The 15126-nt window shown below is 44.1% G+C and overlaps 1 protein-coding gene across 1 annotated transcript in view; it reads right to left on the bottom strand.

Annotated features, from left to right (window-relative positions):
• The window catches only part of GPC3 (glypican 3), a 3092951-nt gene that overhangs the window by 884857 nt on the left and 2192968 nt on the right, over window positions 1-15126 (bottom strand). Inside the window, exon 6 of the mRNA XM_086918698.1 lies at window positions 5315-5435. Coding sequence (XP_086774824.1) covers window positions 5315-5435 — 121 coding nt within the window. The remainder of the gene's footprint in view (window positions 1-5314; window positions 5436-15126) is intronic.

Below are 15126 nucleotides of genomic sequence, written 5' to 3'. Positions count from 1 at the left end.
CATCACTTAAAGAAAATTGAGGACGAACTTGGAGAAATAAAAAGCCATTTACCAAGTAGGGTGAAGTTAACAGATACAGCCCAACCAATGGAGGAAAACAACAGGATAGTACTGGAAGAAGAAAGTGTGTTATCTCAGGAAACCAAAGCGAACTTCGTAGTACATACTGCAAAGGACTCAGCAATCACTATGGACAACGTGTATATTTCAAGAAGACCAATGCTGATAAAAAGTTGTAGAGGGTATACCACAATCGGGCCCAGGTACAGGGCAGGAAGAACCAGGCAAAAGGAAATAGCAGGTTTAAGGAAAGTGAAAGAATCAAGGAAGGGGAGGAAGAAATCAGTACCCAAAGCAACAGCCCCAACATTTAGACCTGCCCAGACAAAGGCAAAATCACCTATGCCACTTAAAACCCCGAGAGTGCCAAGGAAAAAGAAGACGCATCGGGAGGCAACAGTGATCCCTCCCCCCAGCTGTATGACAAGCCAAAGAGCAAGGCCAAGGGAGGAGCGGTCTATTAATCAAAGGATGATAAGATCACAGCTACATGGTGAACCCAATAGGAAAAACAAAGGGCGGAGAGGAGGAAGAACAAGCATCAACCAAGGGAACGAAATGAATAAGAATCTATGTGTGAGTGAAGAGAACAAATGGTTATTCCTGGATCGGATAATAGCAGGGAGGAAAAGGAAGGCGTCAAGAGTCATAAACCCCCCGAATAGAGCACAGATTCTAGCCGCATTTGCAAATTGCGGCAGCCTGAGAGGAATCGGCACAAAAGACCTTCAGCAGGTTGGCTTTGAAGAAAATAAGCAGGGAAAGGAAATAACAAAAATCACCCTATATTCCGACTTGGTAAAAAGGGCAATCCTGAATGCCTCAAATGAAATTATGCAACAGGGAATAAGGATTATCCCCGAGTGTGAGACAAAATCTGCGAAAGAATATAACTTCTTAAAACATCATGCGGGGCTCCAGAAGAGACAAGTGACCGTTTATAAAGAACCAAAAGGCGATCGAAGCGCGCTGAATATTGTAATCAATAACTCAGGCAATGACTCTTCATGGGGTAACTGGTCGTTATACAATACCCCCGAGGGGAAAGCATTGAAAGAAATACCATGGATCCAGAGGATGAAGGCGGTATGAGCGACGTCGAATAGGATGGAGGGGGTTCGCAAGAACTAGGTCTCTTATCTTGGAATGTAAATGGGCTAGGCAATGAGCAAAAATGGGAATATATAAAGGAAACTATAATTAAGGTAGACATTGCCTGCCTACAAGAGACCTGGTCATGCGACGATACCCCAACTTTGGTTGGTTATGCCCAGATTAATCACCCCGCCATAAAGAAAAACCGCGGGAGGCCGTCTGGGGGCCTGCTGACATTGGTATCAACAAAAGTATTGAGGGAAATAAAACTGTTGAAAACAAATTGTAAATGGGTCCAAGCAAGTAGGATCGAACTTATGACGGTGGATCAAAGTTACAAAATGTTGATTTTATTAAACGTATACATGCAGTGGGAAAATGGGGAGGAGTATGTAAGGGAAATGAGATTTTTTAAAAAGGATATAGATAGTATTTTAGAAAATTATCCAGCAGATACAGTAATGATTCTGGGGGACTTCAACCACAAACTGAACCCAAAAAAGGTTGACATTTGGAATAGGGAACAGTTAGAGGCATGCGGTATACACCCAGCAAGGTTCCCATCTGGGGAATTAGCGAGACAAGACCACGACTTAATAAATAGCCTAGGAGGCAGGGGGTTCCACTGTGTAAACGGAAGAACTGAGTCTGATACACCAGCGGGAAAAACTTTTATTCCAGGGCAACAGAAGTACCCAATTGACTATATTTTTCTACAGGCTTGGAACTTCCACCAGATTAGGCATTTCAAGGTAGAACAGAAAGAGGTGGACGACCACAAAACCCTACACTTAGTAATAGCGGGGGGCAAGAAATTACAGCGAGAAACAGTGTCCACCCAGGAGGTTGAGTATCCTAAACGAGTGACGACACGTTTAACAGAGGAATTCGTAGAAAAATTGAAGGCCATGCAAATAAAAATGGCCCCCGAAAACTATGAGAATAAAAAACTGGAATGGTTTATGGTAAAACTAGAAGAACTAGTTCAATGCCTGGAGATAAAATTAAAAGGGGACAAGCCGATAAGGGCAAAACAATCAAATCGTGGTAAAAGGTTCTCTGTGGAGTGCCAAAATAAAAAAAGGGAGATAAGAGCCGAACAAAGGAAACAAAAAAAGAAGTTTACACAAGAGAGATATGAGTACCTAACTAAACTGAAAAAAGAATTCAAGCAAATGGTTCTGGAAGCAAAATGGTCACACAAAGAGGAATGCTGGCAAGAACTCTTAATTGCCATAGAGAATAAAAACCTAAGGCAATTCTGGCAGCTAGTAAAGGCAGCAGCTGGATCATCAGAGGGCGAATTAAGCTGTGTGGTGAGCGAGGCAGCATGGGATTCCTATATAAGAGAATTGTACGGGGTGAGGGGTCCTAGAGAGGAGATGAAGGCCAAAACCTGGCAAGGAATCTCAGAAGATTTTCTAGTTAACTTTAATGAAGAACAAGTCGAGTACATAATAAAAGATCTTAAGTTAACCCGGGCAGCAGGCCCAGACAATTTACCTGAAATAATCCTGAAGACCGAGGTCAAATGGTGGGCAAGATTCCTCGCAAAGATGTTCCAGGTAGTGCTAAAAGAAGGAGTATTTCCCCCAACCTGGAAAGGGGCCATAATCAGGCCGATCCATAAAAAGGGGAGCAAAGATGCTCCAGGAAATTATCGGCTGATTAATCTCCTAGACATTGGAGAAAAAGTATTCGCTAAGATTGTCCTAAAACAACTGAATACGTGGGCTGAGGCGTACCAAATAATCCCCATAGAACAGGGCGGTTTTAGACCGGGCCACTCGACAATAGACCACGGGTTTGCCCTATGGGCGATGGCGAGGAAGTCGACGGAACAAAATGGCAAGTTATGCTGTTGTTTCGTCGACTTTAAAGCAGCCTTTGACTCTGTGGATCGAGTTAGCCTATGGGATACATTAAAGAGGCTAAATATCCCAAAAGACCTTCTCACTATAATTATAGAACTCCATAGGGAAAATTGGGGGCAAGTAATCAAAGACACTGGGGGCTCCCTAACTCCCAAAATACCCATCGCCAACGGGCTAAGACAGGGCTGTGTGCTGGCCCCCCAATTATTTTCGATTTTCCTGTCAGACCTTCCGGCACACCTTGAGGTGGAGGGTAGTGCCAGCCCCAAAATGGACGGAAACAAGATACCCTGCCTATTGTACGCGGATGACCTGGTGATAGTAGACCAGACCGAGAGAGGCCTCCAAAGGAAGCTAAATGCTTTCAATACCTACTGTGCCAACAAATTCTTAACCATCAATCTGGACAAAACTAAAACCCTATGCTTTGGGAAAAAGCCAAACAGATTTAGTTGGTTCATAGGGAACCTTAAACTTGAGACAGTAGATGAGTACCGGTATTTGGGTATCTGGTTCGACAGGGCCTTGAACTGGTCTACACACATGGAAACGCAAAAAGCAAAGGCACTTTCCTCCATATGCGGCCTAAAAAGGTTCAATGGGGACTATGGCGAGAAATCACACCGACCATTACTCAGAGCCTTTGACGCAATGATCCCCCCGCAAGCTTTATATGGCGCAGAGATCCTTTATTTGAGCGGTAAGGGATCTTGGGACACGATGGAGGGTAACTGCATAAAAAGGCTCCTATCTCTTCCTCAATCTGCAATGATACAAGCCATCAGAACTGAATTAGGTACAAAGTCTTGGGTAACTTTAACCCAGATGGCTGTGATCAGATTTTGGAAGAGACTAGACGACCCCGAAAGTAAAAAAGTAGCATATTGGTGTCGTAAAGAAATTCAGAAAAGCGAGTTAAAATGGGCAAAGTCCAGTAGGGAAAAACTGAAGGGAATCTGCAACGCACTAGAGATCGATTTAGATTTGAGCTCATATCAAATACTTATCTCCAAAGGCGATTTGAAGCAAAGGGGGAAAGAGGTCTCGAAATTAACTGATATGGGTTACCTAACTAAGAAAAAATCTGTGGCACACATGCTAAATGCGTGGACCCAGGAAAACTGGTTCCCATATCTCGATAGATTACCCAATCGTGGACTCAGGCAAGAGATACTGAGGCTTCGAATTGGTATCAACCCATGGGTAACAAACAGAGACCTCAATATAAGAATGCTAGATGAGGAAGGTCACTGTAGGTGCTACTTGGGAACCAAGGGGGACCTGATGCATTTCCTGCTAGACTGTGCGGTACTCTTAGAATATAGGAAAAGGTGGCTGCGCCCAGTATTCCTAAAATATGAGGTAAAAACAAGGTTTCAGGCGGCCAGACTCCTTTCTGAAATCCCATACTTGGATATTGTAATAGCCCTCGGGAAGTTCTTAAAGGAGGCCCTGGGTGCGCTGAGGGCCAAAGAATAACCTGCATTACTGTATTTTTATCTTAGCAGAAGAGACTCTTGGAGGGATAAGAAAGTGTATAGGTTTTAACATTTGTATATAAATTATGTAGTTTTAATAATGGTGTGTATGATATTTTAATGGACACGTTTTTAAAAATAAGTGTACAATTTTATGTCGCATACTCAAATCGGCGTTACTCACTGTATTGTTTAAAGACTAAGGTCATAATAAACATATATTTTGAACTTTAACCTATAAATATGCCCTCATTCTTGAATGCCTACAAGGTTTCAATTCTGTGAACATACTCAGAAGATACATCAATGTAATTATATGAAAATATGCACATTTCTGTATCAACCTTGTGCATATCTACAACTGTTAAAGCCTCTTTACTAAAACCCCTTTCTTTTTTAACCCCCTTACATATCAATCCACACAGCTATTGGCCTGACAGTCATGCCAGACAGTACTTAGAATTACTCAAAAATCAACCCAATTTCCATCTTTATCCACATTTAAAAATAAATACAGACAAGAAAATAAATGTTTTCGGTCTGTATTTATCTGTAAAAATCTGTAAAAACGGAAAACAGGGAGCCTTAGTCATAATCACGTTCAACCATTGACATGGTGTCCATACCGAGATTGAAAAGGGACAGAAGATTCAGCAAATCGTTTGATTTTGCAAGCAGGTATGTAAGTTAATATCACCAAAATGAAATAAGAAAAATGCACGACATTTAGAAACAGAACCACGTCTCGAGTGCAACGGTGTGCAGTGGCGCTTTGCTGAAAGCATTGTTTCCCTTTCATAAACTTACCTGATTGATGTGTTTCAGTTTGTCGATAATTTGACTTATCACTGGCTCAGGTCCTTTTAACTTTGCTTCCTGGTTGCTCGACTGAGATTTCACATTGTTCTTCGTCGTCTGGGGTTTGTACCTAAGACAATGGACACGTGAAAGAAATAAAAGAAGAAGGTCATTTGAGAATTGTTTCTGGGAGTTCATTCAGCTCAAAACGTCTTTTAAAGAAACATGATTAAATACATTGATTATTGACATCATGAGCGCCTCGGTGTTCTTGTCTCAGGTCCTTCCATACACCCGCTGAAATCACCAGCAAAGCATTTGCAATGATACAATCCTGACAGTTCAGGTTTGGATTAATGCTGCTTTAGAGACATTCCTGTCAAATACTGCTGTTATTAAAAACAAAGTTTACCTCGGGAACGACATTTTGTTTGGCCTCTTATAGGTTCATGGAGAGGAATGCATCAAAGCCGACAAGCTTGGATGCGGCAGCATTAGCTTATAAATGAAATACAAATATTTATGAAGCGCACTGCAGTCCAGGAGGGGTCCTGGCACTAATAATGGACCTGCGGGCAATGACTGCTGAATCACGCGGCGTTGATGAGCCAGGTTCTCAGCTGTCTTCTGAAACGAATCAAAGAACTTGTGTTTCTCAGTGAAGAAGGCGAAGCGCTCCAGGACCTGGTGGTGAGAGAAAGGAAGGCCCTGTCACCCAGACGAGCTCACTGGTGCGAGGTGCTGCAAGGAGTTTGGCGTTGCTTAACCTCAGGTGTTTAGATGGTAGATAAGGATTCAATTTGTGTTGCAGATAGCTTGGTCCTGAGCCAGAGAAGGCCTTGTGCACCAGGCACAGTGGTCTAAAGACGCTCTTTTTCTGTCTTGGCAGCCAATGAAGCTGTCTCAAATCTAGGCCAGAAAATGATGGGGCAGATTTAGCATTCATCTGGTTGCCACACCTTGGATCATTGTCAATCTGTTTGTTTACGTTTTATGTCAGCCCATGCCCAGAGAATTTCCATAGTTCAGGTGAGAAGAAACCAGTCGGGACAATGTTTTTTTTGGCATGATATTGGGAGGAATGAGAGTTCCTTACAAAACATTCTTATTATCATTATTCAAGTAGAAGTCACTTTAGCAATGTGGGGGGCAAAAGATGAGTTATCATCAAATAGGATGCCTAAGTTGCAAGAGTGCGGGGAGGTGGACTATCACGGGTCGCTGGCCACTGTGAAACTGGCCAGATGGAGGTTTGAGCTGTGAAAATTCAAATCTCTGTTTTGTCAGTTCCTGAAGGTGATTTCGGAAAATCCCTCAAGTGGGTTTTTGCGGTGCCATCCTTGTCAGATCAAGGCATGATGATATGAGCATCATCTGCATAAGTACTCAAGTAAAAAAATAAAAAACTAATCAAATAAAAAAGAGGTGCAATTTAAACATTAATATAGGGGCTCAGCGAAAACCCTGTGGCACCCTACAGACTGATGAAACACTCTCATGGTCAGTTACCTAGCCAGTGTTGGCAAGCCATTGAAGTAAGGTTGAATGAGACATGATATCGAAAGCAACAGAGAGGTCAAGGAGAATCAGAACCCGCTGATCCCCATCGGTCAAGAACCCCACATAATTTGTCACTTACCGCAATAAGTGCTGTTTCTGTATTGTGATTGGTCCTGAAACCTGACTGAGAGGCGTCCAGATAATGGTTGGTCCCCAGATAATTTGTTAATAATGCATGCTTTGGTGCTTTAAGTTTAAAACCATTTCTGTTCTCATAGATACATTTTCGGTGTGGCACTTCTAGAGCTGAACCACATATACTCACATAGGTCTGCACATTTTGGCATGTCTTCTTTGTGCATGGAGGTGACACCTGTTTAGTTTCGACTTGAAAGACTATCTCTAAATGTTATGGTGTTATGGTCATGGCCAAGATGTGAGACGGTGAAGCATCAGTGTGAGGCACACAGGGGTAGTTGGTGAGAGACCTCTGGATACCTCTCTGACACTCAGGAAAACGCAGTCATGCTGAGCTGAACTAGATGTTCAGCAAGTGCGATGGACCAATAACTTCGGAAAGTAACTTCAGAAAGTCATTTAGTGGATATTAGGCTATGGGCCTTTCTTCACTGGTATGTACCTACCATGCCATGTCAAATTATGACGACTGTGACATCGCACACTCTGTGGCAAAGCTACTCTTACGTTTTATGCTTTGTTTGGCCACCCCAGAAAGCATGTACAAGTGGAAGCAGCAAACAGTGATATCAGGACAAGAAGGAGATGCCAGCAGTAAAACTGACTGCAATATGAGCTAAGGCTGCACTCAGGAATGGCAGGGAGTGGCAGTTGTTTTACTGACGAAGAAATATATTTGCAGAAGCAGTGGCACTGACATACCATACTCCAAATCATAACCATACACCATACCATACATAACATAACCATACTCATGCAATGCCTCCATCCACCTCTTTCTCTCTCCTTTCATATTTCTTTCACTCTGTTGTACCAATCAATTCACCCACCATCTCCCTTTTGTGTGCCAATTTCTCTTCCTTGCATCTATATCTATGTATCCCCCCACAACCCCACTGTCTCTGAGTCTCCTTCTTTCTTGCACCCCATCCAGTATTTATTCACCACTTTCTCTTTCTCTTCATATCGCTCTCTCTTAAACCCATAGATCCTATCTGTCTCGGTCTCATCTTGATCTTTTATGTTTAATATTGTACTTGCATTAATATAGCATGTCATACCAATAATGAGAACCAAAGCACACTTTAAATGAGTATCATTCTACTCCTTTGTTTGTGGGTGTTTTCAATTGTGTTGGTTTGTTGCATGGTCTTTGTGGGAGTCATTTCATTGCTGTTCGTGATGACCAGAGTTGTGCATTTATGCTAAATGTTGCGGATCCTTGGTGTGTAGTGGAGCAAAAACAAGTGAAAGAAGGGGAAGCCTACACTTGTATTATTGTGTTTGTTTGGAAAAGGTGTAGGCTGCAACGTGGCTAACTTGGTGAAGTGTGTGGCTGGCAGAGGCAAAATATATTGTGTCATTATGACAGTGTAACTGCATTTATGGATCAAGCGGAGCAAAGGAGAAAGTGCGGTAGTCTGACACGGGCTCGTACCTACGGTCCATGAGGGAAATATGGACCTAGTATTTAGGTGAGTTATGATCTTTGGTTTTCGTAATGTCCATGACCTCTTTGGGATGGTGAAAGGTTCTATATGCTGGATCTGTGGGAACATTCATCATCTAGTGTAAAAAAGCAAGGGTTCCAAATGGTCTTCAGTGTTTCTTGTCCTTACTGGAAGGAGTTACATGGCTTTGCTGCCTTTATGAAAAGGAGCTTTCACTCTTTGTACAAGTAGAAAAATCACTTAAGGTGCTAGTCTTGACCGTGTTCTCGTTTTTGCAGATTTACTTTGATGAACAATGGTCTCTTGATGCAGATGGTCTTAAGGACAATTTGAATTGCTTTGAGCGTGGATTGCTTTGTCATGGGTAACCAGTGAAACCCTTGAAGAGTTAGTAAGTCATGGTTGATAGGCAAAGTTGTATGTGCTGTCTTAATGCCATATTTTACATTTTTTGAAGGCTTTGTATTACTAAGGCTTTAGATCCTTCTGAGAAGCATGTCCTGGAGCTTTTGAGGGAAATGTAGGTGAGGAAAAGTCCATCAGATAGTCTGCTTTGTGTAGAAATCACTTCTTGTCATTTGATTCACTTAAGGGAGAAGGTTAAAGTCCATAGTTACTCCCAAGTTTCTTACTTCAGTCAACTGTGCTGTTAGTGGGGCTATTTTCTAGAGAATAATAATTCTAGTCTTGCAGTTCTCACATTCTCCACAATTAAGACTCCATGGCATAGATTCATCAACCAAAATTGCGATCGCAATAGCTGCGAAACAGCAATTGCGATCGCAATTTCTGCTTCCGCAATTCATGAAGCAAAAACCCACCAAATTGCGAATTCGCAAACATAAATTCGCAGAATCAATGTGGACCCCCCTTAGCGAATCTGTAATAGCCATTTTCCACAAATTCTGCAAATTAATTTGCAAATTCATAAATAAGTCACAAATACAATTCATCAAGCATCGCAAATTGCAAAAAAAAGCAAATCGCTAAATGCGAGTCGCTATTTAAGGAGAAGTCAAACCAGGTGGTAACCATGAAGTACAATTGGGGAAAAAAAAGAAAAAACTCAAACTGGAACACTGGGTGGAGCAAAACAAACACACTTAAGGAGACACAGTAGTAGCATGAGTACATTCACAATGCCAGGTCTATACATCGTGGCAAGGCGGCTGAGGCTCCAGCGTGCAGCCCGGAACCAAAGCAGGATTCAGGAGCGCATCTTCCGGCTGCGGATAACACTCCTGGGCCAGACTGAAGAGGAGGTATACTCCAAATACAGGCTAAATGGGGCAATGATTCACAAGTTCATCAGAGACCTTGACCCCCTGATGCAGCACCCAACAAGGAGGACCAATGCCGTGCCCACCCATGTCCAGGTCCTGTGCTGCCTGCACCTTCTGGCCTCCGGAAGCTTCCAGGGGATAGTTGCATATTCAGGGGGGATCTCCCATAGCACACTGTCACGCTGCCTACGGTGTTTCCTGGTTGCCATGCTGACCCGGATACACCACTACATAACCTTCCCAACCACCCAACAGGACTTAAATCAAACAAAGCTTGCCTTCTACAACATCGCACAATTTCCCCATGTAATTGGATGCATTGACTGTACCCACATCCACATCTGCCCACCCGCTGAGACAGAGTACATGTACCGGAACCGCAAGTCCTACCACTCACTGACCATCCAGATGGTCTGCAATGCAAAGACAATCATCAATGACATAAAGGCCCAATACCCGGGGAGTACGCATGATTCCTTCATCTTCCCGCACAGTGGCATACACACCCGCTTGGCCAGGGGTGACTTTGGCGAAGGACACCTCCTAGGTAAGTACACATGCCCACACACAGTACGTCGAGACCATGTAGCAGTGCATAACAGGCACTGACCCTCTGCTCCTTTCCTTCAGGTGACAGCGCCTACAGCCTCCGTGGGTACCTCCTCACCCCATACCTCAACCCTGCCAAACCACACGAACGGCGTTACAATGCTGCACACATTCGCACTAGAAATTGCATTGAACGGACATTTGGGCTGTTAAAGAGCCGATTCCGCATCCTACATAAGACTGGTAGGGCCCTCAAATACCAGCCTGAGGTCTGCTGCCGCATCGTGGCCATGTGTGCCATACTCCACAATATTGCTACCAAGCAGAGGATACCTGTGGAGATCTCTGGCAGTGAGTCAGAGGGGGACAACCGCCCACCTGCACATGTGCATCATGCAAGCGGGGAGAATCCTGCAGAAGGACACAGGCGCCACAACAACATCACAATGAACTATTTCTAGTGCACCCATACCCCTCACACAACACTGCACACATGCATGCCAAATGAAATAATGACATGAGTCGGATTTACGTTTGAAATAAATTCTTATTATTTTTTGGACAAAATATTTCTTTAACTTTTTTTTTCACAATACATGAAAACTGTATTTCCTCATACAGCCCCATGATAGCGAAGCAGGCGTGCTTGTCATATCAGCATGGCACTGCTGCTGGAGTACATGCAATCACTGGCGCCTCCGGCCGGATGCACCCAGTCGCCTCTACACATCCTCCTCGCCAGTATTGGCCCGTGATACTGCACTGGGCCTAGTGCTGCGGCGGCGTTCGGTTACCACTGGCACGGACAGGCTCCTCAGACTGGATGTGCCCTCAATGGCATCATCCACTCCCCCTTGCATGGCCATGGCCACACGCCTGATGATTCTGGACAGCGGTTGTGACCTGTTCCAACGCCCTAGCAACATCCTGGCAGCATTGCACCATCTGAATTTGCATCGCAGGGGACCGGCGTGAAAGTTGGGAGGTCGCATTACCGATCAGGTGGTTTGATATGGTATATGCTGACAGCCGGGTCAGCAGCTGGTAGTGGCCGCGGCGGGTGATGTCCTGCTGTGACGCCATGATTTGGCTGATCTCCCTGACTGCAGCCGTCAACACCTGTACGCTTTCCGTGAGGTGGTTCACATTGCGCGCAGTCTTATAAAGCTGCAGCTGCATGGCTGCCATGTGCCGTGCCTGCTTTTGGTGGACAACTAGCATACGGCGTTCTATTCCCAGCCCTAGATCTTGGACATGTTGCCCCCTGTCAGCGCGTGTTGACACGTTGCGCTGCTGCCTCATCAGGCCGCTGGACTGCGACCGCACAGTGGCTGTGCGCCGAAGTCTACCTCCTGGGTGGTGGTGTGGCCTGTACCACTGCCATGGGTGTTCCATGGGGTGGTTGCTGTCGTCCTGTGGCTGCAGGGGTGGCCCTGTCCGCATGGGGAGGTGGTGGTACTGGAGTTGGTGGTTGTGACGGTCCAGGTTGTGGGGCAGGATGGCTCTCTCCCTCTGTGTCCTCAGGGTTCTCCTCAATTTGGAGTTCCTCGCTGTCTGTGCTGGGTGGTTCTGCAGCACCTGTGATGTAAATGGGTGCATGATTAATGATATGTATCTTGCACACGGGATGTTGCAACATGCATGCAGGCTTGCATTCCCTGACTGCTTTAGGGATATGTTTCACTTGACAGGTCTGGCTGTGTGTGGCTATCAGGGAACTATTGTCACACTACAGGTCTCACAATGCAATATGGCATTTCTGATGTGCATGGCCTGCAATACTGGGGTTATCAAATGTCTAGCTCTGGGGGCATGGGCATTGTTAGGGCAGGTGGTCGCAGTTTCATGGCTCTTACCTTGGAATTGTTGTGTGGGTCGGGAGGTGTCCAGCCGAGTGACCCCCATGCAGGCTGCTGTGTTTATGGTATCCTCCACAAGGTCCTCAAGTGGAGTGTTGGCCGCAACTGTGGGCTCTCCTCCTCCCGTGGCATGTTGCTCCCCCAGCCTCTCTGCTATGCGTTCTTTTGCACGGCCACTGAGGTCATACACCACTTCTTTAGCTCATCAATTGAGCGCTGGGTCACTCCCACAGAGTTCACCTTCGCCCTGATGCGTTGCCAAATGCACCTCTTGTCTGCTTCAGGCACCTTCCTGGATTCCTTCCCAAAGAGGCGATCATGGTCCCTGCTGACTCCCTGGACCAGGAACTCCAGCTCCTGTTCTGAAAATTTTATTTTTCGCAGACCTGCCAGTTGCACTGGCTCCTGCTGCATCCTGGGACATTCTGGAGTTTGATGTATGTCCTGTAGTGGGGCTGCAGGGTGTGTCTGATGGAGCTCACTGCTGTGCCTCTTCCTCTCTCCAGCTCTGTGTTCAGAATGAGTGAGGGAACTGGCTACTTCCTGGTTGTGATGTCATCATTGTGCTCAAAATGCGACTTCCATTTTTGCGATCTCGCAATTTGCGAGACCCCAATTTGCGATTTCGGTAATTGCGAAATCACAAGTTCGGGTAGGAAGAAAGGAGATTCTGCGATTTTTCAGCGATTTTAGGAAATTCGCATTCGGCGATTGCGGCCGATTGCGAGTCGCATTTTTTTATCGCAACTTTTGATGCATCCCATTCTGCGAATTCCTATTTGCGATTCGGTATTTTTCGCAAATTAGAATTTGCATAATGGATGCTTGATGCATCTGAGGGTATGTTTAGTGCTACAAGGAGGTGATGTAAATGGTGTCAGAAGGATAATGCTAGATTTTCTCAAGAACTCTAGTCTAGTATTGTTCCATTGATGGCGAGTTCCTCTCAGTGGACGGGGAGGTGATGAACTTTATCAAAATCATCAGACATGTCCAAAAGAAGCACTACAGCAACACAATTTCTTTTCAAGGGTATACTAGAAGTAAATCAACATGGACCTGGAGGTGCTTGATTTGAGAGAGTTTTCCAACTAGGTTAAGCAGTAAAGTAGCCATGCCGCACACTTTGAAGGATGAAGTCTTAAAAGCTTATAGTGCATAATAAGCCTTTAAAGATGACTGATAATCTTCATGTGTTATTTCTAGAGCAGTTTTGGGTCAGGATCCTAATCCAAGGGGATTGCATCACGGAGAACAGGAGATGGTGCCGTCCCCAGTCAGATTTCAATAATGGCCAGTATGTTAGACTTGACAGTTCTTGCTCAATGATCAGACTAGAAGAGGTTGAAAGAGTAGATAACTGGATAGGAGAAATATAAGATATAGGGGCACATGCATCAATGTAAGGAATTGCGATTCCTTAATAGCGATTTTTAAGGAATTGCTATTCCCTATGCATGTAGGAATCGGTAAATAAATTGCGATTCCTACACATTCGCTATTAGCAAATTGCAAATTGTGATTCGCTAATAGGGAATGCCTTCCCGTTCCTTTCTATGGACCTGGAGGCCCATAGGAATGAATGGGAAGCCATTCGCAATTTGTGATTACCAAAAAGGTAATCGCAAATTGCGCATGCAATTTCAAGCGCACAAGAGGGCCAAAGGCCACCCTGATGTACCCCAAAAAATGTCATGAGGGCACATGTGGCACACAGACGTGCCCTGAGGGTATGTGTGTGTGTGCCACATGGCATGTAGAAAAATGCATTTTGAGCATTTTTCTAAGGAATTGCAAATTACCATCAACTTGAAGTTGATGGTAATGTGCGATTCCTTAATGCAAAGTCACATTCTCACAATGCTTCTTGCATTGCATTTAGGGAATCGCAAATTGAGATTCCCTAACTGCAGTCGCAAAATAGGTAATCGTAAATTTTGCAATTACCTATTTTGCTAATTGCTTGGGCTTGATGCATCCCAAAAGGCTAATTACTGGTTGCAAAGGGGCCAATTCAGTAATTAGCTTGATGCATGTACCCCATAGAGAAGAAAGATACGTTAGAGACTCAAGGGCTATTTTGCTACTCACAAAGAAGAAAGGAGGGAGAAAAAGGTTAGGTACGCTGTAGACTCTGCTTTCTTAAGAAATTGTGAAAAAAACAAAGGAAGTCCACCCTGGAAAAACTTCATTCAAGAAAACACTGTCCTTCCAATGACTGCTACAAGTTCATCAAAGAAAACGATAAGAGTGTTGCAGAGTGTTGTAAAAAGGGGCGTGGCCTCTGAACACATCTCTGCAACGCAGCCCCCTGGTGCATACTGTAGGGACCTGGTGGGCTAGTTGGCCCCCAGGGATCCACAGGATTGAGGAGGAATTAATTCTCTAACTGAAAACACGCCACAGGGCGTGTTTGTAGACATGCTTTTCACAAACTACAAATGTTCCATAAAAATCACCTGTATGCCTTAAACGCATTCTTTCAACTGTTTACAGGAGATGCAGCAGTGCTGGATCCAGGATCCACTAGTAAGAAAAAGTAACGATAACACTATTTACCTGCTAAGTGAATTTCCCCCCATAGGATAACATTGGTGATTCTATGTGAAAAAGTTTGTAAGTGTCAACTTCTAAAATGGAATAATATTCCTTAAAAATCACGACTGAAACTAAAACGCTTTTACTCAACTGTTTACAGGAGATGTCCCAGGGTTGAATCTAGGATCCAGTCCTGTGGTTAATCCATAAAGTAACTAATTGCATTAAACTAGAAATTCCCATTGAGCTCAATATGTATAATGTAATTATAATGTAATTTGAAAAATAAAATATCTAAACATAAATAGTTGAAAAAAATGTAGTAAATCAGTATCAAAAAAATAAATATAACAATTAATACATCTAAAAATTGTCATTTACAAAACCTTTGAAATTCACTGAAAAAACCATAGGTTTCAGACATGTTATAGTTAGGAATTAGC

Source organism: Lissotriton vulgaris, chromosome 4_1 (genome assembly GCF_964263255.1).
Source record: "Lissotriton vulgaris chromosome 4_1, aLisVul1.2, whole genome shotgun sequence".
Lineage (NCBI taxonomy): Eukaryota > Metazoa > Chordata > Amphibia > Caudata > Salamandridae > Lissotriton > Lissotriton vulgaris.
The sequence above is the reverse complement of the archived record's forward strand: the minus strand, read 5'-3'. Positions and strand labels throughout refer to the sequence as shown.